General features: G+C 34.6%; 5 protein-coding genes and 2 long non-coding RNA genes across 11 annotated transcripts; 4 read left to right on the top strand and 3 right to left on the bottom strand.

The window, feature by feature from the left end:
- Window positions 1–5536: 5536 nt before the first annotated feature.
- Window positions 5537–14204, top strand: LOC123311217. Its single transcript, XR_006537428.1, has 3 exons — window positions 5537–5977; window positions 6231–6389; window positions 13997–14204. It is a non-coding gene; the product is annotated as an uncharacterized LOC123311217 (long non-coding RNA).
- LOC123311216 lies at window positions 7571–9077 on the bottom strand. The gene has a single exon (XM_044895047.1). The coding sequence runs from the start codon at window positions 8966–8968 to the stop codon at window positions 8150–8152; it is 819 nt and encodes a 272-aa protein (XP_044750982.1). The 5' UTR covers window positions 8969–9077; the 3' UTR covers window positions 7571–8149.
- On the bottom strand, window positions 11594–13225 carry LOC123311215 (GDP-fucose protein O-fucosyltransferase 1). The gene is made up of 3 exons (XM_044895046.1): window positions 12938–13225; window positions 12622–12882; window positions 11594–12568 (listed from the first exon to the last, which is right to left on the bottom strand). Exons 1-3 carry the CDS (start codon window positions 13047–13049, stop codon window positions 11763–11765), a joined length of 1179 nt encoding a protein of 392 aa, XP_044750981.1. The 5' UTR covers window positions 13050–13225; the 3' UTR covers window positions 11594–11762.
- A 1856-nt stretch (window positions 14205–16060) lies between the features above and the next one.
- Window positions 16061–16644, top strand: LOC123311482 (probable NADH dehydrogenase [ubiquinone] iron-sulfur protein 6, mitochondrial). Its single transcript, XM_044895497.1, has 3 exons — window positions 16061–16213; window positions 16267–16443; window positions 16499–16644. The coding sequence occupies exons 1-3, from the start codon at window positions 16106–16108 to the stop codon at window positions 16562–16564; spliced, it is 351 nt and encodes a 116-aa protein (XP_044751432.1). The 5' UTR covers window positions 16061–16105; the 3' UTR covers window positions 16565–16644.
- A 413-nt stretch (window positions 16645–17057) lies between these two features.
- LOC123312224 (ribonuclease P protein subunit p40-like) lies at window positions 17058–20982 on the top strand. 5 transcript variants are annotated; one of them, XM_044896544.1, is made up of 6 exons: window positions 17058–17182; window positions 17243–17357; window positions 17411–17552; window positions 17606–17770; window positions 20282–20729; window positions 20792–20982. In XM_044896544.1, exons 2-6 carry the CDS (start codon window positions 17244–17246, stop codon window positions 20976–20978), a joined length of 1056 nt encoding a protein of 351 aa, XP_044752479.1. In that variant the 5' UTR covers window positions 17058–17182; window position 17243; the 3' UTR covers window positions 20979–20982. The 5 variants fall into 5 exon arrangements, with proteins under 5 accessions (XP_044752479.1, XP_044752475.1, XP_044752477.1 ...); XM_044896543.1 differs by having other exon boundaries at window positions 17099–17127; XM_044896542.1 differs by having other exon boundaries at window positions 17067–17357.
- Window positions 20983–20999: 17 nt separating this feature from the next.
- Window positions 21000–21610, bottom strand: LOC123312227. The gene is made up of 2 exons (XR_006537589.1): window positions 21463–21610; window positions 21000–21403 (listed from the first exon to the last, which is right to left on the bottom strand). It is a non-coding gene; the product is annotated as an uncharacterized LOC123312227 (long non-coding RNA).
- A 471-nt stretch (window positions 21611–22081) lies between these two features.
- Window positions 22082–27182, top strand: LOC123312222 (E3 ubiquitin-protein ligase Su(dx)). The gene is made up of 9 exons (XM_044896538.1): window positions 22082–22674; window positions 22727–23329; window positions 23380–23527; window positions 23745–23926; window positions 23982–24110; window positions 24158–24431; window positions 24666–25200; window positions 25614–25913; window positions 26113–27182. Exons 1-9 carry the CDS (start codon window positions 22623–22625, stop codon window positions 26380–26382), a joined length of 2493 nt encoding a protein of 830 aa, XP_044752473.1. The 5' UTR covers window positions 22082–22622; the 3' UTR covers window positions 26383–27182.
- The last annotated feature ends 87 nt before the right edge of the window (window positions 27183–27269 follow it).

The raw sequence follows: 27269 nt of genomic DNA, 5'->3' as shown, positions 1-27269 counted from the left end.
GATCGTGATCCATTAATTTTTCTAGATCCAACTGATACCCATAGAATGTCCCACAATGATGAACGTAGCACTCTCTTTCGTATGACATCTCGAAAGCACCTATTAACTTCATTATTTCCTTCGTGGATTCTAAACGGATCTTTGTACTACATTCGAAGGCAGTCAATTTGCGTAAAACCATTTTAGAGCGTACCTCTATTATAACTGTTTCATTAACTACTAACTCCATACGAATCTAAAACAACGTATATTCCGAAGCCACTTCCAAGAACTTGGTGAGGTCATTTCGTATTTTTATTGTTATCTCGTTTGGGTCTCGTAACAATCTTCATAAAAATGAAAACGAGGCATCTGGGAAATTTGTCAACCGCGAAGAAATCGGTTCACAGAGATAATTAGATGTAAAACGATTTTTGAGCTATTTCCATCATTTCAATTATCTATTGAAAATTTTTCATCAGTGTTTTCAAGGCAGCAGTAGAAACGTTATAGTTGAATCAGATTCTTCTCTAGTTGGGGAGCCGACGATGCTAAATCGGGATTTACTCGAGCGTCGTGGAGACCTTGTGGATTTTGAAGATTAGATGGTAGAAAGAAAAAAAGGTTCTATGATGTATGCACATTCAGCGGTGGGGAAAGCGTCTGCAGGGTCTCAAAGATGTAAAAAAAAATCGTGAGATGTAAAGGGTGTTTCAAATTGCGCGGTTTTTTTTAAGAATAAATAAAATATAGATGGCGCACTGAATTCGTCTGGGTATTTTGACATTTAAAAAGTGTGATGTATGACATTTATAAAAATGGCTTCGTACACGATACAACAACGCGTTCAAATTGTTAAATTATTTTATGAAAATCAGCGTACTGTGAAAAGTGTTTTTATTTGAATTTTATGGTTTACATAATCGTCCATATGAAAGCACTGTTGGTCGAATTATTAAAAAATTTCAAGAGACCGATTCGGTGATAATCGAATTTTTGTTGCCTGAATTAATAAATATTGATCTAGAGGACATTTGCTTTCAACAGGATGGCGCTACACCTCATTTTGCAAATGACACAATTGATTTGATACCGTTGGACTATTTTCTTTGGGGTTATGTGGAAAGCCAGGTCTATAGAATAATCCACAATCGATTCCTGAACTAAAGGATGAAATTATTCGTGTCATTTGTGATATAGAGCCTCAATTATGTCAAAATATCATTGAAAATGTTAACAAAAGAGTGGACGTCTGTAGAGCTGCAAGAGGAAGCCATTTGTCAGATATTATTTTTGGTACATAAATGTCATAAATGATACTTCAATTACCTATAAAATGTTTTTGAAAATTAATGCAAATTATGTGTTTTATTTATTCTTAAAAAAAACCGCGTAATTTGAAACACCCTTTACATACTCGAGCGTGTCAGATTAAGATACTGTATATGCCCTACGTGTCTCTGATAATGAATTCATGCTTATCTGACAGTTTGCGCGGTGGGAATGGCCGTACGGAAGAGTTGAAACTGTTAAAAAAATTTCAGCGTGTCAGATTTTTGGAGGATATGTTAATTGGACCCAAAAGAAGCTACTCTCCAAGGGACTGAAAATTTGGACGTGACGCAAGGTCACAGCGGTCCTTTGAAAATGTGAAAAAAAAATCGTTACTTGTACATACTCGAACGTGTCAGATTTTCATAGATGGTTAATCTCGGTGTTGTTAACGTGTTGACCCATTAATCTGACACTAATCAGGGGGGTTTTCTTAATCTAACACTTTGAAGATGATAAAAAAATTATTTTTTCGAATATTTCCCTGCCTGTACCTCTAATCGTTTTTGTATTCATTATGAAAGTTGTAGATAATAAAATTCTACACAACTTTTGTCTGAAGCAATTTTACATACTCTTTACCGTTCTCGAGTTAGAGGGCGATAAGGGCGAGAAGCTTAGCCACACGTGCGAAAGGGCAAGGTCAATGTAGAATCCCAGTCTAATCTACATTCATCCAATTGTCAAAATGACAAGGTATTTCTATGATGACAATTTCGAAATTAGTCACGAAAATTTTGGTGTTGTCTGTGACTGAACCTTAGAATGTACTATTTTCCAACGAGTGAATTTTCGCTTCCGCATGTATCGCTAAACACCTCGCCTTAATCGCCATATATCTCAAAAACGTTTGAACGTAGAAAAAATTGCTTGGGATAAAATTTGTAAAAAATGTTATTCTCTACAACTTTTATAATGAATGCGAAAAAGATTTGAAGCCGAGGGAAGGAGATAATCCAAAACAAACTTATTTTTGTGACCTTTATGGCCAATTTTTATTGTTTCGGCTTGCTTAAACCGTCAGATCACATTTTTTCCGTTTTTCTTGAATCATTAGCTTCAAAATAAGAAAAAACGCTACCGCGCTCGAGAATGTACATGTGACGTTTTCTTTTTGCAACTTTGGCGCCCTCCCACACATTTTCGACATGCTTAAATTGTCAGATTAAAAGAATATATACTTTTTAACATGTATCACATATATGTATCACATATATCTGACACGCTCGAGTATGTACAATGATCGTTTTTTTTTACTATTCCGACAGGCTGTCCTAGACAATTCCCTTATATACAGGTCTAATTTTTGGTAGAGGTACTCTACAGGGTCCAAGGTATGTCCCCTTATATTAATCTGACACTCTCGAGTAAATCCCGAATTTCCCTCTTCGACTCCCCAACTATCAGGCGAAGGGTTAACTGCAATTCAGGTTGTTTCTCTTTTTTCTACACTTCAGAGTCGTCAGATTGTTTAGTTTTATTTGTGAACTTTCCAATTGCGTAAAACCGTTTGATCTCATTGAAAACGAAATACAGAATGAAAAATATGTTCCTATTTCTAATATGAAATGATTAAATCTCATAAACACTTGCTTCACGATCAATATCCCTGTTGACGCGAGCAGTTTACTTTTTTCCCAATTCATTGTTGCTTCCATTTATCAACCAAACCCCCCCGTGTACCAAATCGAGAGTCATTGTTTGTCGGATAATCGAACACTGAACAGAGTACGTGGATACGCCTCTGAATAGGAAGATCGCCGTCTGTCCCTCCGCGCTCTAGGACCTGCAGCCAGAAGCTGGCCGACGAACGCCACAACGATTCTCGAATGGATTTACGGGCGTAGAAGGTGTTCATCGAACCGGGTCGTTGACCACGATGGCCCGAGCGCTGAACCGGGATCTACCATCTACTCCACAATCATCGGCGCACGACAAAAATGCCGATTTCTGCAACAAGACGCGACCATTCCGCGGTGTGCACCAGGACCTGGGTGGTTCCATTCGGCATCTTGGGGGAGGTGAAGGTCTATGCATAAAGGGGGAGTTTTGAAGGTTGGCACCACTCGAAACAACTGAGAATTGAGTGGTATGTAACGTGCGTTCAAAAAAATTCGTCGTCAAGTAGGCTATGGAATTTCAAACGTCGATATTGCGTATCTAAACGTAGTTCTTAGCTTGTGCTCTATTATTATTACAGGTTAGCTGTCAAGTTAGCGTTTTGGATTGTTGTTAAATTAAAATTACCAGCAAATAATAAAGATGGTTTTTACCGACGTACAAAAAGCATTCATTATTGAATCCTACTTCAGAAATGGGGAGAAAATAGAAGGCGAGTGGAAATATTCTGTTGAGAAATGTCTCAGCGACTTCAGGATCGAGTATCCCAACGTTGCTGTAGATTACCAATCTTTCCAGAGTACTGTTTCGCGATGTGTGAGCGTTTTTCGTGAAACAGGTAGCGTTCAAAGAAAAAAAGGAAGTGGTCGACCAAAGAAGAGAACACCTGAGTTAATCGAAAATGTTGAGAATGTGATGACAGAAGCTCCACGAACCTCTGTTCGGGTTTTATCCCAACTAGCTGGAGTCTCTGTTGGTACATGTCACACAATTTTGAAAGAAGACATCAATTTGTATCCTTATAGATTGACATGTTATCAGAAGATTGAAGAAGTTGATTACCCTCGTAGAATGGCCTTCTGTCAGTGGTTTCTGAACGAATTCATCGATAACCTGAATAAAGTTTTCTTCTCCGACGAAGCCTGGTTTCATCTTTCTGGATATGTCAACTCCCAAAATATGAGAATGTGGAGCAGTCAAAAACCGGAAAATTTTTACATTGAGACACCACTTCATTCTCAGAAAATTGGAGTTTGGTGTGCTATCAGTCAGAGAAGAATTGTTGGACCTATTTTCTTTGACGGAACTTTAACAGCAGAACGCTATAAAGAGGATATTATCATGCCTTTTATAGCTGAATTAAATTTCGAAGAATGGTCATATAGTTATTTTCAACAAGATGGAGCCAGAGCACACACAGCTGTAGAAACATTGGCTACACTAAGGAATATTTTTCAGGATCGACTCATTAGCCTCAATACTGAAAATGAATTTCCTCCAAGATCGTGTGATCTTACACCATGTGATTTCTTCTTATGGCCTCATTTGAAGAATTCTATCTTCCAATCACCTATTTCTAATCTGGACGAACTCAAGACTAGGATCATTAAAAAAATTCATCTAATTAACGATGATCCTTTTATATTGAATAATGTCTTTGAATCTCTCAAAAGAAGATGTGAGAAGTGTTTGGAGCAAAGAGGAGGACATTTCCAACAGCTACTCTAATTATATAGAACTCTTAAACGTGAAACTTATTGTAATGAAAATCCTATAATTCAGTTCCTTCAGTTATGGCAGAGACTGCCTCTGGTTATGGATTTTCACTGTCAGCGTCAATTCAATATTTTATTCATTGAGAAATAAACATATTCTGAGGTTCTTAGTGTGATTTATTTCTATTACCTACTGTTATAGGTACAACCTTTTCACATAATTGTAAGTACAAAAACCATAATACTCGATTCGTTCAAGATTCATGTCTTTGACTTATGAACTCAGGTTAATTTTTCCAATCGCCTCAGATTATTTGGATTCTTGTAATCTAATTCAATGAAAAAATGCTAATAAATCATTATTGAATGTGCAAGTTTTCTGAGAAATTGCCTTTTCATACAAAATTACGATAAATAGGTTAATGTCATCAATGTTTACATTTGGCTGTGATGACTGATGACTGATGAGTGTGATGTAAGGAAAGAATTACGTTCAGTCACAGAAAATCAACCTACAAAATTCCATAGCCTACTTGACGACGAATTTTTTTGAACGCACGTTACAATAATAATTGTGCATTAACCATGGGTAATGATACAATCTATGATCAAAAGAAGTTGAATGAACCACTATTTTCATCTTACAACATAGATTTATTTATAGATTCGATTTTCTTGACCCTGAACTGACATCTATGTTTTATATTTCTATGATCTATGTCAAATTCGGGTTTTTGTGTTTGGTGGCATTTGAACGACATCTATGTTTTATATTTCTATGATCTATGTCAAATTCGGGAATTCGGGTTTATGTGTTTGGTGACATTGAAACGACAGGATTTTTTTGAGCAAACACTTTGATAGTCGAAATTGATTCCTCTTCCGCAAACACTTTGTTTGAAATTTCGCTTTGCGAACGAAATTTTGCCAACTTAAATGTTGAAGAAGGCCTTTGGCGCTTATCCTTATCAAAAGGCAGAGAATAAGTGTGGTACAAGGAGTTCAAAAGTGTTCGTGAATAGTTCGAAGATCTTCCTCGTTCTGAACGGCCTTCGACGTTAACTACCGCAAAAGACATCATGATTGGAAAATAGCGCTTGAAAATGGTTATCGGATTATGTAAACATCTCGTAAGAAAAGGCCCAGCATATTTTATGCATGAAACGCGTCAAAACACAGGTTATGCGGAAAGTGCTGAATTTTCTTCGAAAATATTTTTGATCATCGGCTGAAGAGTTGATTTGGGAATTTTTGGGAGGCAAGAAGGTTGAGCTGAATTTTGGAATGGTGTGCCACGATTCTACCTCACGGTGAAGAAAAAACGAGTTGAAGTACGTAGTCCTCGTATACAAAACCTATGTATTTCTCAGAAAAAAGTTCAAGACATAATTTGTGGAAAATTTTCTCCACTTCATTACTGTATATGAATATTTTTGTCGTAAAATGAATGGGAGAGGAGATATGGTAAAAAAACTGCTCATGGCGTCATTTTTTCAATATGCCAGCGAAGATACTAGGAGGAAAAATTTTAATTCAAAAACAGCACATGGAAGTCTATGATTATACAGCCAAAAAAATTTTCAGGTGAAACAACGAAGACTAATTTGTGTTTGAGTTTTGAATATCCCCCTAAGTCCCTTGAGCAACTGGCGAAATCAATCATTACTTATATCAAGAACGACACTTCCAAATTAATTTACAAATCATCGACATTCATGTGGATAGCCTGCAGTAAAAAAAAAGGTAAGGATCAACTTTCCGTTCCATACTGAATGTGACTCATGAAATTATAAACATCAAATTCAGTCTTCATTATGAATATCTTTTTTGTACCGATTTTCGAACGAAACTAGGACGCCTATTCTACGGAGAGTGGGGCAGGTCAAGAACACTGAACTGACGAGCTTAGATAATCATTTCCAAATGGAAAATGATCTACGTCAGCTATTCGAGCTGATTCATTCGTGTACTTTTCATAACGTATACAAAACCATTCAGGGTAGCGTCTGTGAATCATTTCCGTTACTGATAATGTCGCTTAATTCAAGAATATGATTAGATATTTCCTTTAGATGCGTAACTAACAACTTTGAAATCGATTAAATGCATTCCATTCAACTCCGTAAGTAATAACTAGGGCATATAATTTCGGACTCAATGCAATCCAAACATTCTTACACGATGTGTTTAGTGATTCCTCATACGAGGAAAATTTTGTCTAAAAAAGATAACTACTGTTTCTATTCTCGACTTTGGAAACAAATGATTGTTCCGAAATAATTTGCAGAAGCCATTCCTATATGTAGCCCAAGCTTTTTGATTCAACCATAATAGCAAACCCAAAGATTTTTTTTATTCAAATCGTCTGGTCTCGATTTTATCTACCATAACCTGGAAGTGCAGCATATTCTACATTTTCTCTTGTATTTGTATCCCAGTCTGAGCAACAAAACCAAAGGAAATTCGTAAACTTGATGAGAATGGTGATTGTCCTCATACAGACATTTTTACGACTATTTATTGACGTCATGCCATATATGTGATTTATTTTATCTGATGTGGCGGGTTCAAGGAAAGTTATGACTAATAATTGAGACATTTGTTATCGCAACCTGATATGTATAACTTCATTTGTAATTTATAAATTGTTCAAATGAAAAATTGCCTGAAAATTTGATGGAACATACTCAAATAGATTTAAATGAGGGGTTTAACCTGCTAGGATAACTCTCTTGCTTCATTTTCAAGCCTGCTTGCAATGTGAGAGAGTGGAAATGTCTCTGTCTAAACTGATAAAAGCCAAACTGGAATGGCATTGGATACATCAGACCACTTTGATATCATATCGCAAGATAACAAATTAATAATTCTATTTTGCAGAATACTGAACAAAGGAAACCATTGTCGGAAATAAACACATGAAGGAGATTTAAAAATTTATTTTCAAATTATATTTAGCATATTTAAGTTTTTTATATACAAGAATAAAATTAACTCTTAAAACAGAGCCATAAAACAGATATATACATTTTTATACAGTAGTCTTCTTAAAACCACGAATTCCATGGAAATTTTTCAATATAGTAGGTACGTTTCCAAAATCTTGGAATGTTTTTTATCTCATGAAAATTGCCCAACGTTCATGGAAAAAATCGAGGTTTTTCAACTCCTCAATCCTTTTGATGTGATTTTGATTTATAAAAATAGAAGTGATTGAATTTTCCTATCAATTTCTATCACAACGTGAAACTTGTACCTGACATTCGACTAATTTCAAAAATTCATTTAGGTATCACAACATAATAAACGTACCGAAATTTGAAAAACATGTAAAATGGGCATGTAAAATCTTGGATTGCTTGTTCGTTGTACGTAGAGATCTCTCGGGTTCTTCTTCCAATGGCAACAGCAGTCTGCGACCCTTCACCGTCTCTGATTCCTCTTACCATCATCCTTCGAGAAGTGGCAGTGATGAAAATTACCTAGTTAATCGATTCTTTCGATTACACCGTCATGGCCAAAAATGGTCGTTGCTGGATTGCATCGCCCACGTCTTTCGCCTGCGTTGAGCATAGATCTGGCGTGCTCATTGACCTGTTGAGTTTTCCATTGCTATCTTGTTGCTGCTGCATACTAAAACTGAATATCGATACCAAAGATGTAATTCTGTCAATTTCCATAGCCGACTGACCATTCGGGCAATCACCCTGGCTCGAACTCCTCTCCGCCTGCAACTCTCTACTAACAGAATTCGAAAGAACCGTTGCCTCGTCCACAAACACATCGTCGTCATCTTCTTGTCTACTCCGCTTGGGCAGGATGGACTGCACTGCTTCTTCAGTTTCCCATTCGGTCACAGCACGCCTACGTTTCAAACAAGTCGAATTGCTACGTTCTTTCAACACGGCCGAACTTTTGTCCAGATCTAAATACGTTAGTTCGGACGTCTGGTAAGGCGGATGGTTCTCCTTATCTTGGTTTTCGGCGCACTTCGCACAAGGTTGTTGTATAAAATCCGAACTTGGTTCACTAGGGGTTTCTGCAGGGCCGACAGGATCAACACCAGCTTCTTCGGCGGTTAATCCAATTAAATCCTCCGTCGGGACCGGACGGGGTTGCACAGGGGCGGGGGAGTGATAGGTGACCATATTGTAGGCTTCTTCCATGAAGATATAGCGCGCTTTTTGAAGCACTGTAGCCACCAACAGATTTTTATGTAAACTCACGCCACCGCGATGCGATCTCGATTGGGCTATTTTCGTTAAAGATATCCCAATCAGTCTTTGCGCTTCACTCGCCATGTTTTCACTATAGGTATACATTAATTAACAGCACCGTTTCAAACTTGTTACGTACAACGCGCGTCAAAATCACAATTGACTCACTCCAATCGATTCGTGGCAGAACTGACTAAATTGTGGCGTCTCTGCGTGACTGGCATATACTTATAGCCTTTTTTCGTGACGTCACAACCTACTTTCAACGTGTCGTCGACCAATCAGCGCGCGGCCTTGCCGAAAACAACCGCGAACGTACGAACGACCGTAGGCGATACGAACGATACACATTGAGCTCATTATTCCGATATATTTGCTTTATTATAAGCTTTATGAGCCCTGTATGTAATGCTGTTTCAAGCGGAAGTCGCCGCCACAAAAACTACGTCTTGCGTACGCAAGCACTCGAGATTTCTTTGTTTGATAACGCGTGTCGTTTTATCTTCGTTTATATGTGGGTGTTACACCTCCGTTAACTTGGAAAAATTCAGTTTCGATTTAACAGGTTAAGGAAATTTTCGGAGATAATTCTTTTCATTTTTATTTCATATATGTATATCACAAAAAATCAATAATTTTTTTTTCCATATTTCATTGAAGAAAGTAATTGAATTGAATGAAAATTCATGAAGTAGATGCTGAAGCGGTCGCTGAAGCTTTTTTCTAAAAATGAACAAATAAGTATGTAGGAACATTTCAACACAGGTATTTAGCATCTCGGAAACCAAAAAGTTGAGAATTGTTCACTATTTAGTGAAAACATCTACAAAACTATCGACTAAATGCAAGCTTATTAATTGTAGAATACTCATGGTATTGATATTTTATGGCATTTATAATTAATCTTGGGCGATTCCACCATTTTGAGTTGTCAAATACCACTCTGATGATTAGAAGATATTTCACATAACTGTCTAAATTGCATATTGAACTCTATCTTACTTAATATATACTCAACAATCACCTACTGTTGATGGAAGTATATTTCGACTCTAAACGATTTCACCATTTCTTCTTACACTGTCATTCAGTTTCTACCTGCTTTGAAGCGTCTTTCAACATGAACAGATCTTCAGAGTAGTTTTTTCGCAACAGGAAATCTCATTCTTACTCAATTGAACCTAATCTAATTTTTGGTTTTTGACCTTTTTTTTACATATCCCAACAGTGGGGGAACGCATTGATTTTAAAATTAGAAATATATACTATACATTTTGCGCATCCACCAAAATGTAATTACATAAAAATATTGAATAAAGTAATACAGATGAGACTTGTTCGATATATTTCGTGTCCTGTGACAGGGGCGGAAATATTCAAATATGTCTTGTGCTTTTTTCAGGAGGAATTTTTCTGTTGCGAATTTTTAGAAAAGATAGCTCAACAATTCCGATTATTGTTGTCCATTGTTGAAAAACGATGAATAAAGCAATGGTTATTCAGTTGGCGTACAAAAAATTCAGTAATTTTTTTTTATTTGTAAAATTTCAATATAAAAAATACATTGTTTTCTGTATCACGTTTTTATACCAAGTTGAATTAATATGTATATGTCCACTCAAAACTAAATCCATATTTACATATACATCGACAGTTTCAAACAGACATATTGACAAGACAATTTAGCTGCTGAGTAGTCAACTATAAAATATGGTAACAATTTACCAGTAGAAAATGACAAAAATTTATGAATCATGATAATATGATTTACCCTTTTCAATTTTCTTAAATTTCACGATTGACAGACAAGAGTGATTGAAGGTCATAGTGGCTAAAGAGAAGATGTAAAATCCATTCAAGAATTATTGGTATCGAAGCAGGCCTCGAAAGTCCAGGTGCATATTAATGACAAAATACCTCTTTGTAAACTGTTATGGAAGACCATGTATTTTCAATGATAAAGTAAAATATATGAATATAAAAACCTAGTAGAGTATTTGAAATGAAGAAATCCTCATATTCAGAACAAATGCATTACGATTAAAATTGATACAATTATTGTATCAATATCAATGATAATGGACTAGAGGAAATCTAAATTGAGAAGTGAAAGCTGGAAAACCGGTCTGCCTGCTACACTTTTGATCGATCACAGCATGTTTCCTGCAGTTCACTTCTCAATTTAGATTTCCACTTGTCCATCATTGTTGTTATCATTACAGGTCCTTTTTCCAGGAAGTTAAGACTTCATTTATTGTACCAATCGATTAAACCAAGTACAGAAACAGTACAAAATTCAAATACCCTGGATCAGTTCACAAATTTCCATGTAATAGGTCTATGTTCAATGTGTATTCCAAATACAAACTCTAATTCTGCAACTTAAAATCTTCATAATCAACATATTTTATATTTTACACAGCCGCACGAGATGTTAATAATTCTTGAGTGGAGTATGGCAGAATTTCTGCTTATTTGATAGAGAAAATTACTATCTCTTGAAATGAAAATTCACTATATGATATGATATTATCAGTACATATTCTGCAAGTGTAAGCAATCTGTATAATAGTTTCAAAGGAAACTGAATATTTGACAAAGCATACTTTGAATGAATATTCACACAAATTGAGTCAAAATGATTTAATTGAATACATCAACCTGTTGTTTCCTGTTCAAATTCTTGACTGAAATATGCTGTCGCAAGCTAACTTCCCAAGTAAAAAAGGGAAACTCAGTTATATACTATATGCCATCTTGAGCAACTTTTCAGTTGCACAAATGAAATTGAGACTCTCAAAGTCAACTTTTTTTTACATCAATATACCAATGCAAAAACAAAAAGTTTACAGAATTAGATACAGAGAAAAACAATTTTGAATGATTCAATCTAAGTTTTTCAAAGTTCTTCATGAATATTATTCTTACCCCTTTCTTTAGGAAAAGCCCAAAAAGATGAAGAAAAATTATGTACATCACGTTCCCTCTTAACAAAAGCTGTATAAGATGATATACAATTACCTATGAAATGATTTGATTGTCCTAAAATTGCTAGATCTACATGAGGATTATTCTCAGGGTATTTGAATACTTCAATATTCATTCGTTTTAAAGCTTCATTCAGATCATTGACCATATGATTACTATCTGAAGCTACAAAAACTGACCTTATTACTCTACCTTCACTTCCAGAGTTATTTATTGCCTTGATAACCCTTTTCAATTGTCTAATTATCGTTTCTTTGGTAGGAAAACACATATCCTGAGTAGCTCTCCCTTTCTCATTTCGATATCCCAAACACTGCGGTGCAGCAAACAAGTTTGGACTCTCTTTGATATGTTCACAAGCTCTGACCCAGTCGATTCCATTCCTTAGGTGTATCCCAACAAAAGCACCTTTAGGGAGAGAATTTTTAATGAAATTTTGAGCTTTTGAAGATATGGCATCACTCCATTCTAAATATTTATGAAGTATCCTATTTTCCTCCTGAACTGGAAATGTAGCAGGAGCACCTGTGAAGGCTAAAACTTGCCATTTATTTGGAGGATACTTCCTATTCCATTCACTAACTATGTTGTGATGATGAACATCATAATGAAGAGGACCATAAAATTCTGAATCAATAAAATTTATGGAATATGTATCCCAAAATGGCCCAAATGGATTTCCTTCTTTAGCATTACATGATGATTTATCATCACCACCTAAAAGTAAATTACAATAAAAATAAATTCAGAACAAGCTAAAATAGCAATACCTCTAGCTGAATAACAAAAAGAAATCCTTTTGCTAGAAGGCCATTCAAAAGGAGCTATATTAGACATAAATTCTTCCATGGTTATAACCTTGTGAAACTTTCTCAGAGTTTCTACTTTAAAATATTTATCAAAAGGAACTTGAATTGATCTTGGTTCACCATAACGGTATTCCACCCAAGGTGGTAACACTAAGGTTCGATTGAGAGCATGGGCAAAGCCAAGAGCTCCCAGGAAGTGATCTGCCTGGTTTCCAAATCTACCTAAAAATATTTATCAATGAATAAGAATGAATTCTAAACAGAAGAGTAGAATTACCCATGCAAGGACAGTATACTATGTATCCCAAAGGATCTACATCAACTTCGGACAATACAGTATTGTCATACAATAAAAATAACGTTAAAAATGTGGTTAATTCAATATTCATTTTCTGGAATTTTGAATTCAATAAAGTTAGTTCGTCACTATGCAACCGTATTATAGAGAATCAATTTAGGTAATAATATTTAACTTTATACAATGGCATAACTGAAGAGATTAAGGAAAAACGCAATGTTTATACTTGTGAGTACAACACAAACAATTTTTCAAATTAAAGAAAACCACAGACCACGGATTACATATACACCACAGAACACTAAAAGAAAGATTAACTTCGATTGGAGTCCCATCTATGATTATCAATGTTGCCCACAGATCTGAGATGTTGCCCAGAGATATAGAATATCTTAGAAATAGATATATATCTCTGGCATACACTCACGATTTGCCCTTAAAACTAATTATAATGGATTAATCATTATAAAACGCCAGGGTAATCAGATCAGAATTGATCAAAAAAACCAAGAAGCTGGAGAGCGCCGTGAAAATGCAGATATGGGCAACACATCATAGTGATCCACCCAACTAACCTTGTATGTGAGGTTGCAGATCCTGGCTGTCAGGCGCAAAAATATGATTGTGTAAGAGCAGCAAAATTATTATTTTTTCGTTGAAACCAAGTTTGGATTTGGAATCAGGGACCCCGAATTATGTAGAAAACATGTATAGCACTTCAATATCTGAAAAATTTATTTTGATAAAAAAAATATCCCTAAAAAATAGTAAAAATACTTTTTTCATCGCATCGTTTTGAAATTTAGAACATAGTTCTATTAAAGCTTGCTATATGAGAAACTTCAATCGGTTCTTTTTCAAGTGAATTATTTTTCCTTTTACGTCCTTCTGAATCCCAGGAAAAAAAAAACAGGAGAAATAATTCTTCTCGTCAAAACTAGGCTCGTCGAATCTGTTATCTGTGCTTCGTCGTATAATTCCCACATATTATCTTCAATTCCGGTACGAAACCATATCAATTATTGTTTTTTTTAACAGGCTGAACATCGGTCGAAGGGATACAAGTATTGCCCAGTTATTAACAAACTGTCTACGAGAAGTCAGAAGTCATTCAGTTATCTTCTATTTTTATAAATATAAGCATATTTGTATTATTCATATTTACGTTAGAAATTGTATCTCTCTATTATTTACACTATTAGTTTTTCATTTATCTACAAAAACTGTATTTCACGAAATAAAAAAAGCAAAAAACTAATGTTTTCTTCTTGAAATGACCCGAGTGATGACTACTATTTGTAAAAATGACATATCAGAAACACAAGGCAGGCACCCTGAAAATTCTGAAATTGATTATATTTTCGTAGTTTCATTCCTCAAGAATAACAATATTCGGATTTTGGATGAGGAGAGCAAGGAAGTAAAAGGAGAGCGCCGTTAAAATTCCGATGTAGGCAACACACAATACGTCTTCATGTGTGTTTGGTTGCCTACCTCATAGATCAGGCGCTGCTCCGGATACCTCTTCACTCTCATATGATCCTAATAAAAAAACAAATTTTCCGAGACTCATACCTCCAAAATGACACAAAAATCGGATTTTGTATCAGGATCACAGGAAAGTGAGAAGGTTTTTGGAGTATCGGGAGAGCGCCGTTAAAATTCCGAGGCAGGCAACACACAATACATCTTCATGAAAATTTGGTTGCCTACCATATTGATCAGGCGCTGCTCCTGATACCTCTCCGCTCACCTGTAATCCTAATACAAAATTATTAAAATTTTCCGAGATGCATACCTCAAGAATGGCACAAAAATCGGATTTTGTATCAGGATCACAGGAAAGTGAGAAGGTATTCGGAGTATCAGGAGAGCCGTTAAAATTCCGAGGTAGGCAACACACAATACATCTTCATGTATGTTTGGTTGCCTACACTAAGCAGATCCGGCGCTGCTCCAGATGCCTCTTCACTCTGCTGTGGTCCTAATAACAATGAAAATTTTCAAGATTCCGAATTTTTGTCATTCTTGAGGTATAAATCTCGAAAACATTGGATTTTGTATTAGGATCACAGGAGCGTTAGGAGGTATTGGAAGCAGATCCTGATCATTAGGGTAGGCAACCAAACATACATGAAGATGTATTGTGTGTCGCCTACCTCGAAATTTTAACGGCGCTCCCCTGATACTCCGAATACCTTCTCGCTTTCCTGTGATCCTGATACAAAATCCGATTTTTGTGTCATTTAGGAGGTATGAGTCTCGGAAAATATGTTTTTTTATTAGGATCATATGAGAGCGGAGAGGTATCCGGAGCAGCGCCTGATCTATAAGGTAGGCAACCAAACATACATGAAGATTGTTCTTAGGTTATCGTCCGTTTAGTTAGATGAAATGAAAGAATATTGGGATTCTTGGACTAACTTTCTTTATTGTTCTTCAATACAACGCCGACGTTTCGAAACGACGTTGTTCGTCCAAGAATCCCAATATTCTTTCATTTCATACATGAAGATGTATTGTGTGTTGCCTATCTTGGAATTTTAACGATGCTCTTCTGGTACTCTGGATACCCCCTCGCTCTGCTGTGATCCTGATACAGAATTCGATTTTTGTATTCTTATTTATATTTATAAAACATAGGATAATGAGGGAACAGTTTGAAACAGATATAAGAAATTTGGGCATAACCACCAAGTGTTGTTCATCTATGCTCTTTTTCACCGTACTGCTAACTCTATAATCTTCATCATAGACTTAGTAAGCATTGAACCAAAGAGGAACTTCCTCTTTGATTGAACTGCATTGAACTCTATGATTTCCATAGAATTCAATGTTAATAATTATCTATGAAGAGAACATAAAGCACAGAACACTAAATAAATAAAGTATCTTCTTCTTGACAGTTCACTGTTTTTTTACAGATTCCTCTTTGGTTTTTTTATAACCGTAACCTAAGGAGCAATGGTAGTATGAGAAGACCTGAAGAGCAAGAAGAAGAATCTTGCTCTATGTACAGATGTCAGTCACTGACAGATGTATATTCGTGCTCTGTAGTGCAGATGTCAGATTGAATCTTTGACATCCATAGTGACATCTTATCTGTGACTTATTTCGTAACCAAAATATTAGAAAAAAATTGGCAAAATGAATAATTCTTTAACGAATTTAATTCGTTCTAGTCGCACAATAAGCAGAATATTAGTTTCAAAATATTCTTCTCTTTCTGAAGATCAAGTAACACATACAGGCCAGGTCAATATCCAAACAGATTTAATAACTGCTTATGTATTTCATATTTTTTTCAGAAATGGGATAAGGATGATTATAGGATGGTGAGATTCATCAATAGTCCGAAACAAGTAAATCCAAATATAGCCATGAAATTAATTGCTGAAGTACCCCCCAAAAAGGTCCAGAGTCGAGTAGTTTCTTGTGATGGGGGTGGTGGTCCTACAGGTCATCCCCAAGTCTTTATCAATCTTGTAAGATAAGGAGTCATTCAATTGTAATTTACATTATCATTTTTAAAATTTGTAGGATAAACCAGGAAATCATTCTTGTGGGTATTGTGGTCTCAGATTCGAATTGGAACATGATCATTGATATATAAATGATAAAGGCCACTTGGTAGAACTTCTAAATAGGAACTGATTTGAATCATCATTAAAGATTTCACTTATTCACTTCAAATTGTTTTATTACGTTTTCAACATTTCTTGAAATAAGAGAAAGTTTCAGGAAAATCTGCCTTTTATTGTGTTGTGAACACAGGGTTTCGTACATATGATACAATAGAAAAGAGATAAAAAACTCTCCTCTGTGTGTTGTGAGAAAACCTTGAGAATCAAGCATTTCATTACTTAAAAAACGCTTGAGCTATACATATCCTTTGAAAAATGTTACTTGAAGAATTATTTCTGCAATACCTCATATACCAAATCGTATTGGGCAAAACCCTAGAAGTGTTTTATTTGCGAGCCAGTTTATTTTATGCATTTTTTTATTATTATACGCATACTTACAATATCATATAAAAATATTCAAAGCAGAAAGTAAAATGGAACAAGTAAAGAGGACTAATTTTCTCTATGACAATAACACTGTTCTGTGGTTACAACTTTTTGTGACGAAATCTCAGCTGAACGAAATGAAATGTTTGAGAAATTGTGCGTATCAATGTGATTAAACATGTTTTGCTGAGAACAAATCTCAAATTTTACAGTAATGGATGTATATTAATTTGCTCAAAGTTGGAGATTTATTTAGTAATATTCTTTATAGAATGTTGAATCCAGAAGTTTGGAATTTTCAAGCACCAGCATCAGTTTTTCAGAGCCATAAAGTTGAGCGAGATATTTGTCTCAAAAAAATACGACAATTCAATTTCGTACATTCGGTTAGAGAATCAAGTGATGATTAAACATGAAGTTAACAACTTGCTTATTATAGGTTACCGTGATATTACCTGATATCTTGAGCGTTCCTGATAGTTTTGGATTAAATTTAACCAACTGTGATTATTACAGAGTCAATTCTCTGACCATTGATGAATTGGTAAAACCAGACTTTTTGAAGAATTTTTTAAATTGTGGTATGTTTGTTAATGGAGTTTCTGATTTTCTTTATACATTTCCCCTTTTTCAGGTAATGTTAATTTGTTGAGTGTAAATACCAGTATTGATTGTGACGATTGTATTGCTATTACAACTTGCGGAAAACTAATTCTTCATTTGAACAAGTTGACTTTTCAGACTTTGGGGCTGGAGGGGAAGGTGTCACATTTTCATAAACTATCAAAAGGCAAATATAGTAAGTAGTCTTATACATTGTACAAATCTTTATCCTTCATAATGTTGGAGGTGTAATTCCACCGAGTAGTTGTAGTGATCACAAAAATGTTTTATATTTTTCTTCAAAATTTTGAGTATAGTAGTAACATTGTTGTGTCAAAAGATGAATATGGTTAAAAGATAAGGTCATCACTGATTGAAAAATGACATATAATTTGGAAGAAATAGATCTGATTAAATAGAAGGAAAGAATTTAATAAAATAGGTAATGAAGAAATATGACATAATAATAATTTAGTACAACGTTATAACAATAATACAAGTACAAAGAAACATCAATTGTGTTAGCAATAATACTGGAGCAATGATAGTAAAACAATAATTTTTCAGACAATGCCGAAATATCGTCAGGTGACATGTCTCCAGACGTTGGCTTTGAGAAGTGTTGGAAATATGGTCACATTCCTAGCTCCTAAAATGGTAGCAGAATTCAAACTGATCAATGATTCCCAACAAATACCACAATTGCTCCAAATTAAGTTAGATTTCCTGAATGATCATTTGGTTTCTCATGTCCCTTTCTATTTAATAGATAAAATGGCTGTGGAAGTTTTAAAAGCTGTGAAAAGTTTGATAGATGAAACCAAAAAGAGTTATTATGCGCGTACCAATATGTCCAAATTTTTGATAGAAATGAATGTTGTTGTTAATTTAACGGAAGTAGTATTAAATAGTAGATTAAGGGAAATAGATTTTTCTAAATGGCCGAAGATAATGAGATATGTCCTTTATAAGAATTTATACAAAATGACAGGACTGGAAGTGTTAAATTTAGGTTCCTGTCTGGAAGGATGGAAATCTTATGAACATGATCGAAATATTTTGCATGGTATCAGTAATATGGGGAATTTACGTTTTTTGTGTCTTTGTTTTGATTGTACTGATCAGATCATTCAAGTTTTATCGGACAATTGCCCCCACTTGCAGTGCCTTGATGTTACATCTTCTAGATCTGTGACTGATAGAAGTATTCACTGTTTGTTAAAGTGCAAAAAATTGAAGGAGTTGCAACTCCATCATACCTCCATCACAAATGAAGGCCTTGCTCATCTTCTGAATGGCCTTCCTAACATACAGGAGATTGGAAAATGTGATGAGTTCGGAGATGTTGTCAAGCACTTGTATCATGAGTTGAATGCAACAGGTCCATTTGCTTTGAAGAAAATTCAGACAAGGGATTTATCAAATGAAAATTTGAAACTTTTTGTTGATATGTTTCCTAATATCGAGTGTATAAGTTTGTTTTATCTTTCAAATCAAGTAGCGGACTTTACAATATTTTCCTCTTTGGAACACCTGAAGGAATTAAAGCTGTTATCATGTGCATTTTATGGTGATTATTTGAAGCAACTGCTGGAAGTTAAAGGCACCAATATCGAAATTTTACATTTGGAACATGTTGAAGAAATTGATTACGATGTTTTGGTGCACATCAGTCAGTTTTGTCCATTCTTGAAAAGTTTGGTTATCTATAATTGTGATTTTCTATCTGATAACATTCTCCCTATTATCAATTCAAATACTTCTCCATTTCAATACTTGGAACGGTTGTTTTGGATGGTAGATGGCGCCCTGTCACACTTGGAATACATATTGTCAAATGCCTTCAACATAAAAAATATCCACTTGGGTTCTTCTACAGGTATAAACCATTCTTCAATGGTTAAAATATTGAATAAAAACCCCATGACGAATTTGGAAGAGCTCAGAATTCTATTCAGTAATGATATGAGTATGGAAACAGTTGATTTATTATTATCAAAATGTACAAATTTGAAAGTTCTATCAGAACTTGAAAGTTGGCAGGGTATATCTGTTGAGGAATTGAAATCTTTCAGAAGTCATATCATAAAAAAAAATTTTGATTTAGATATACGACCAACTTTATCCCGTTACTCATATCAGTGAATTACGTTAAAAAAATGCAAAAATATTATTACTACATATTGAAATGTATCTATTATTATTTGGTGCTCCATATTACTCTTTTGGTTATCATCTATCTATTTTTTTATTCAATTTGTAGAATAATGAAAAAACAGAACTTTTTCAATTATGTTATGTGATACTTATACAATAATTAATCATCGGTGTGCAAACTGATATTTTACTGCTTTGTGTTGTAAAATATATTCTGTGGAATAAACGGTATTTGATTGAATCTAATAGATCTCCTTCAGTTGATAGAAAATAGTTTTTAGTTTGTCACTTATCGAGACGGTAGTTTTTCAATGCGCATCAATAAACAATTGTTTTTATTTTCATCAATAGTCAAGAACGAATTTTTAAATAAGAAAGATAATAATTATAAGTTTTCTTCTCTATTGGTTAATACCAATGTAGTGTCCACTAGAAGTATCTAGTGAACCTATTTTTTTTTTTTTTAAATTCAATGTGAATGGCTGGTGTCTAAAATATTCTCTTCTCGATCGTTATACCGGAAATTGAGCTAAACTAGATTTTTTTTCAGTTGTCAGTATAGATCTGAAATCAGACTCTTTGAAACCAGGAAAAGCATTTTACGAAAGAGTGAAAAATTGCCTGCAAAAATTAAAAGCAGATGTAATTCTTCAGTGGGAACCACCAAATGAAGACATTTGCCCATCATCGATTTCAAAATACTTTTTTGATCTGGGGTACAATGTGAAACTTTGTAAAATCAAAAAGGATTCCGAGACAATTTTTGATGTGAAAGTACCTGTTGTCGAGAATTTTGATAAATTGAACCAATATGAAACTGCAAAATTTGTTGAATGGCTGGGAATGGTAATGATAAACGGATCCATGGAAGAACAATCTTCCTATATTTCCACTTATGCCACACCAGAACCATCAATCGATGTTGGACAAATTAAAATTTTAAGGTGGAGAGGCTTTTTCAATGTTAGTAAAGTGATTCACATGTTACAAGAGGTTGAGTAAGTAATGAAAAAGGAAAATATTATTTCATTTTTATAGAAACCCATCTTATCAATTACAGGTCCAAATATTGCAAAGGCCAGTTTTTTAAAGCTATATACTTCCAAGGTTTTTCAGATTCTCCAGTTGTATGGGGATTGAACGAACATCATTTCTATACTAATGGTGACAATGGTGGAATTGTTATAATGAAAAAGGATGAATTTTTTCTATGTTGCCAAAAGTGTTCTAATAAATATTATAAGTAATGTTTTTTTTTTTCAATTTCATGAACTGAGTTCTGAATATCTCAACTTCGTGGGCTTAGAAAAATGGAAAGTACTTTCAATATTGGATCATGAATGGAATACAGCACAGTTAATTTTTTTGTTCCAGTTTGATGCTATAGATTCAAATATTTGGATAAAAAAATCTGTTCAAATAAGAAAATGATTGAACTGGTATTGCTGATATTGGATGTTCGTGCAACAGTATCCATTCCATTTTAGTGCCTATTCACAATGAACATAAGAAACCCTTGTTGTTTTTGTTTTTACATGTCCATTGTGTGGCACAGAGCTCTAGCGAATCGCCGATTAAGGAGTAATTGGTAGATCTGAATCATTCTCAATCGACCTTGCACTTGGAAAACTCCAGAATGAAAATAATGTTTTCTCAAAAAAAAAAAAGTTTTCTATCAAACTATGAAGTTTGGTTCTGTAAGCGGACAGCATTTCCAAGAAGTTGGCTTACCTTAATAGAGCCACACAAAAAATGCTTGACAGATCCAAAGATATAGAGATTCTCTGCAATTTGTGTATCGAGGCTCTATATATATCTACGGCTACGGGGCCATCTAGAGTGATTGAGAATCGCTAGCTCTACGTGGTCTTCCACTAGTTCCTAGCACAGAACAGACCCATCTTGACTTACTTTATGGTTCCTAGTTCTACTTCACATAGGCTGTGGTCCGTATATACACTTTGGTTACTTCTGGTTAGTAAGTGGGCGGTCCGTATATGTCGAATTCCTGACAATTTGGTTCAATATCAGTCACCAGAGTAACCGCTCTGGTAACTTGCGGTTACCAAATGTGTATATACGGACCATACGCATAGCTCCCTACTGCCTAGGTGTACCAAAGAGAAATATTTGGTGTTACTCTGTAATCTAAACTAATCCATGCTATGCTCGGCTGTTTCATTTTTCTTAAGACTATGGGGAGTCCCTGTCCTCCACAAACAAACTGAAAAGGGATAAATAAAATACAAAATTTGAACTTAAATGGTCTTAACCTATAATCATAGACCTAGTTGATGTTCGATGTTCTGTGCCACAAAAAAAATCGCATTCTTCATTCAATTAAATTGATACTATTCAATTATCTATCGATATTTATATAATTATAGTTATATAAATAAACTCTAAGACTAAATTTCTCGCTGGAACAACTTCTTCTGTTCAAAGTTGCAAATTTTGGCTTATTGGGGAACAAATTTTTCCGAGGTTGCCATTCTGTTCAAGTTGAAAGTTTACTGCAATGGTGGATGTTTTTTATTTATCTAATAAATGAAAATTCTTAATTCAATTCATACGATTTTGAAAGATAAGCACATCAATATGCAAGGCCAGTTCGCAATTAATTTTCTTGAAAATTAACTCAATTTTACTCTATCAATCGTTATCAGATTCCTTAATTCTACGTCATCGTTAGTGAGGAAGGAATGAGTAGAATCTAGAATCTATTTCCTAATGTGAGGTAACGTTTTTCTATCACAATGAAATTCTTCATAGGATGTACATGAGATGAAAGTTCAAACTTGAGATTAATCTTTTTCGACGAAAACTTTGATCAGAATAAAGGTTAAAAAACTGTCAAGTGTTACACTAATTTCATATTGGAAAACATAACAATGAATCAAACTGTTGACCAAGTGCCTGGGTTCCACCAATTATCAGTTACAGGTAAAGTAGTGAGTTTATCCTAATGTAAATAATCAAACCAAAAATATTGCAGTGGAAAGTGCCCATCTTCGAGGAAATGTTCTATTTAAACCATGTCCTTATGTAGAAATAATAGTTGACGAAGATATATCCTATAAAACTGAACCAACTAGAAATACATCTCAACCAAAGTGGAATGAAAAATTAACACTTCTAGTGAAACCACATTCTAAAATAAATTTCTGTGTATTGGATAAGAATAACTTCAGAAAAGATACAGTAATTGGAGAAAAGAAATTGGATTTACTACAGCTATTGAAGATTTTCAATGGTAGATGTGATAATTTGGAACTAACTATAGATTTATATAATGAAAATAAGCAAGGGGAGGGTGCTTCTAAAGTAGGAGAGCTAGTTTGTTTTTTTCAAGGATTGGTTGTTGATCTTTCTAAGTATATGAGACAGGGAAGCAGCAACATCCCTCTAACACCAAGCAATAGTGATGTTGATTTGCAGCGAAATGTAATTCTACTTCTCAGTGGTATCAAAGCAAAGATTCGTACAATTGGCTCAGAAAATGTAGTGCCATCTCGACCTAGTTTTGAGAGACCTCCACCAGTTCCAGCTGCTAGTATTGCAGCTATTCCAATGACTTCAACTTCAAGCATTCCAAATGGTATGTTTTCTGTTTGTATCAAGGAATTTCAGCTGAAATAACATTTTTAGGTTCTATTGGACCACCTGCTACTGTACCTCAGAGTAATGTTAATCAGATAGAGCCATCTGCAAGTAGACATGAGGATCCTTTGCCACCTGGTTGGGAAATGAGATTTGATACTTATGGAAGGAGATACTATGTTGATCATAATACAAAGTGAGTAAGGCTCCTTATCCCAGCATGTTTCATATCTAAATTTCTTATTAATTGAGCAAAGTTGCTTGCATGAATATTAAAATTGTTACTATAAACCTATAATATTCATCTACTCTTAATTGATTTCAAATATGAATCAAATTGTGTGTGTCGGTATGATTGTTCAAAGAATTTATCACATTTTGGAGAGTTCCCACTATGTTTCAATTTATCTCAGATCCACATCATGGGAGAGACCTCAGCCTCTGCCGCCAGGTTGGGAAACAAGAAGGGATTCCAGAGGAAGAGTTTATTATGTTGATCATAATACTCGAACTACTACATGGCAGTGGCCAAATTCTGAAAGATTACAACATTATCAACAATGGCAAGGAGAAAGACAGCATATTGTCTCACAAGGTGGAAATATATTCTTACACATTTGCAATATGTACTGATGATACTAATTTTTAAGGAAACCAAAGATTTTTGTATCCACAACATCCTGCTGGTCCTGTGCCTGGACCTTCTACAGCAATTGCAGAAGAAGATGATGGTTTAGGACCCCTGCCCCCTGATTGGGAAAGAAGAGTGCAACCAGAAGGTAATCATCAATCTCATTACTATAAAATGTAATAACTATTTTTTCAGGTCGAGTGTACTTTGTGAATCATAAAAATAGAACAACACAATGGGAAGATCCAAGGACCCAAGGACAAGAAATCAGTGAACTAGATGACTACAATCTGCCAGATGGATGGGAAATCAGGTATACAGAGGACAATAAAAGGTACTTCGTTGATCACAATACCAAAACAACAACATTTGAAGACCCTAGGCCAGGTGCACCCAAAGGCCCCAAAGGTGTATATGGTGTCCCAAGAGCTTATGAAAGATCTTTCAAGTGGAAGATCAGCCAGTTTAGGTGAGAAAGAAGCCTTCACTACCTAGAGTTTAACTAAATCAATTTATATTATCTGCCTTTATCAATTACTCTGACAAAAAAATTTCTATTGCTTTAGATATTTTGAGAAACCGGTTTTATGATCTACAGAGAATATGCTGATTGCTATTAAGATTAGCTTGGAAAATTTTTTGAAATTAATACTTGATTTTATCTCTTGAAGAATTGTTTCATGGTTCAATATATTTCTTTCAGATTCTTATGCCAAAGCAATGCTCTACCGAGCCATATAAAAATTCAAGTCACCCGTCAAACTCTCTTCGAAGACTCTTTCCACACTATAATGCGTTTACCGGCTTACGAGCTCCGTCGTAGGTTGTATATAATATTCAAAGGCGAGGAAGGTTTGGATTACGGCGGTGTTAGCCGTGAATGGTTCTTTTTGGTGTCCCACGAGGCTCTTAATCCGATGTACTGTTTGTTTGAGTATGCAAACAAGAATAACTACAGTTTACAGATCAATCCAGCTTCTTATGTGAACCCAGAACATCTAACGTTCTTCAAATTCATTGGCAGATTCATTGCCATGGCGTTGTATCACGGTAGATTCATCTATTCCGGATTCACAATGCCATTTTACAAGAGGATGTTGGGTAAAAAGTTAGTAATGAAGGATATCGAAAGTATCGACCCAGAGTTTTATAATAGCTTGGTGTGGATAAAGGAAAACAACATTGAGGATTGTAGTTTGGAATTATACCACAGTGTCGATTTTGAGGTGCTAGGTCAGGTGAGAATTGATTTATCTACTATGACATAGAAATCTGAAATATGATACCAATTTTTTTTTGCAAATTATACAATGATTTGTATTCATTTTTGGCCTCAAATTCGCAAATTACAGACATGGAAAAACTGTTGTTAACAAGTATGTATCTGCTCCTGCATAGCTTATAGGGGCTTGTTATGTTCCACTTTCCAATTTAGTGTTTCATTAAAAGTTTAATCCATTATTCCCTGTAAAAGTGACAGTTTTGAATTTAAATATGGCATTAAATCTCAATGCAACTGGGCCTGTCTTAAATCTATGGATCTTCTGATCTACTTTGGAGGTGGATCTCCTTGTAATTTTGTTGTGAGAATTTTTTATCTTGAAATAGGAAGGACGGTGGGATAGAGATTTCATACTCATCAATCTTTCAGGTAATCCACCATGAACTCATAAAAAATGGCGACAAAGAGAAGGTAACGGAAGCTAACAAGGAGAACTACTTGATGTTGATGACAGAATGGAGGATGACTAGGGGAATAGAACAGCAAACTCAAGCATTTTTAGATGGATTCAATGAAGTTGTGCCTATAGAATGGTTGAAATATTTTGATGAGAGGGAGTTGGAGCTGCTGCTATGTGGTATGCAGGAAATAGATGTTGAAGATTGGCAGAGACATACTATTTACAGGCATTACACTAGAAGCAGTAAGCCAATACAGTGGTTCTGGCAGGTTTGTTATTTTGATAAATGTAGTAAATAAAATAGACGGTGAATAAAATTGGACTGGCAGAAGTAGTAATAGCCCAGTTTCGTTCTTATTTGAGCTCATCAGTATCACATAATTCAACCAACCACTAAATAAAGCTACTCAATAGTAGATCCCTATCGACATTTTTTGTTTAATAAACTATGTTTCTTTGCATTTTCAGTTTGTCAAGCAATCGGATAACGAAAAAAGAGCAAGACTTCTACAGTTTGTTACTGGAACCTGCAGAGTTCCCGTAGGTGGTTTTGCAGAGTTAATGGGTTCCAATGGACCACAACGATTCTGTATAGAAAAAGTAGGCAAAGAATCTTGGCTACCTAGGTCGCATACATGTTTCAACAGATTAGATTTACCCCCATATAAAAGCTATGAACAATTGGTAGAAAAATTAACGTATGCTATTGAAGAAACCGATACGTTTGGCCAAGAGTAATGGAAACCTCATATATATATGTGACTGTACCTGAGATAGAAAGTCTGGATTCCCAAATTATTTAAAAGAGGTTTTTATAATATATTGCAATTATTATCAGATGTAGTAATTATTGTGCAATTTATATATTGAAAATTGTATATTTTTGTGATATATGGAAATGATAAGGCCTTTGTGGGATTATGTTTATTGCTTTTATTGAATTATTATGAGATTAACCATAGTATCTTTTATTTTCAGTTAACTCATATTTGATTTATTCTTAATTTGTCTATTAGGCCTTAATGAAAAAAATTCATTGAGTATTGACCTTCATACATGATATATAAAAGTAATGAAAAGGATCTTAACATCTGATTACTTCAAGAAGGAATAAAAACACATTCCACTATTCTGGAGGTATATATCAAAATGTAGATAATTTTTCCTTTGCTACCAAAAAGTATCATTTACGAGTATTTTCCTATCGTTCAATCAAAAAATGTATAGGAAATTAATAATTTTATTCATCTATCAACATTATAAAGTCTTTCATTTGAAATTTGATGGACTTACCACATGAGGAATTTCAGATAATTCAGATGACAGTTATTCATCTAGTTGTTTCACCTAGCAAATTATTTTCATAGCCTTAGGGATTTATAGTGATTACATTCCATCAATCTTCTATGAGTTTGTCGGTAAATTATCCTAAATTAAGTGTCCCCAACTTTTTTGTTTTCCTAATTGAACACTTATTGTGAAATGTTATGTATATAAAATTGCTTGTAAATACGCCAAATAAAATTTGTTTAGAATAATGATGTAAACAATTTCATTCATACCCAAGTGGTAGGTAAAACTACACCATGGCATCATCCAGGAAATTTCCAATATTCATATTGTAT

Source organism: Coccinella septempunctata, chromosome 4 (assembly GCF_907165205.1).
Source record: "Coccinella septempunctata chromosome 4, icCocSept1.1, whole genome shotgun sequence".
Taxonomy (NCBI): domain Eukaryota; kingdom Metazoa; phylum Arthropoda; class Insecta; order Coleoptera; family Coccinellidae; genus Coccinella; species Coccinella septempunctata.
This window is presented reverse-complemented; position numbering and strand designations above follow the sequence as displayed.

Excerpts from the sequence above, each read along its gene's own strand:
- LOC123311216 (XM_044895047.1), bottom strand. The coding sequence starts at position 8,968 with ATGTATACCTATAGTGAAAACATGGCGAGTGAAGCGCAAAGACTGATT.
- LOC123311215 (XM_044895046.1), bottom strand. The coding sequence starts at position 13,049 with ATGAATATTGAATTAACCACATTTTTAACGTTATTTTTATTGTATGAC. Across the intron at positions 12,883-12,937 it reads AGTATACTGTCCTTGCATGG|GTAGATTTGGAAACCAGGCA; the intron begins GTAATTCTACTC and ends AAATATTTTTAG. Across the intron at positions 12,569-12,621 it reads TTTTTGTTATTCAGCTAGAG|GTGGTGATGATAAATCATCA; the intron begins GTATTGCTATTT and ends ATTTACTTTTAG.
- LOC123311482 (XM_044895497.1), top strand. The coding sequence starts at position 16,106 with ATGAATAATTCTTTAACGAATTTAATTCGTTCTAGTCGCACAATAAGC. Across the intron at positions 16,214-16,266 it reads AAGTAACACATACAGGCCAG|AAATGGGATAAGGATGATTA; the intron begins GTCAATATCCAA and ends TATTTTTTTCAG. Across the intron at positions 16,444-16,498 it reads CCCAAGTCTTTATCAATCTT|GATAAACCAGGAAATCATTC; the intron begins GTAAGATAAGGA and ends TAAAATTTGTAG.
- LOC123312224 (XM_044896540.1), top strand. The coding sequence starts at position 18,145 with ATGCCGAAATATCGTCAGGTGACATGTCTCCAGACGTTGGCTTTGAGA.
- LOC123312222 (XM_044896538.1), top strand. The coding sequence starts at position 22,623 with ATGAATCAAACTGTTGACCAAGTGCCTGGGTTCCACCAATTATCAGTT. Across the intron at positions 23,927-23,981 it reads ACAGCATATTGTCTCACAAG|GAAACCAAAGATTTTTGTAT; the intron begins GTGGAAATATAT and ends CTAATTTTTAAG. Across the intron at positions 24,111-24,157 it reads AAGAAGAGTGCAACCAGAAG|GTCGAGTGTACTTTGTGAAT; the intron begins GTAATCATCAAT and ends CTATTTTTTCAG.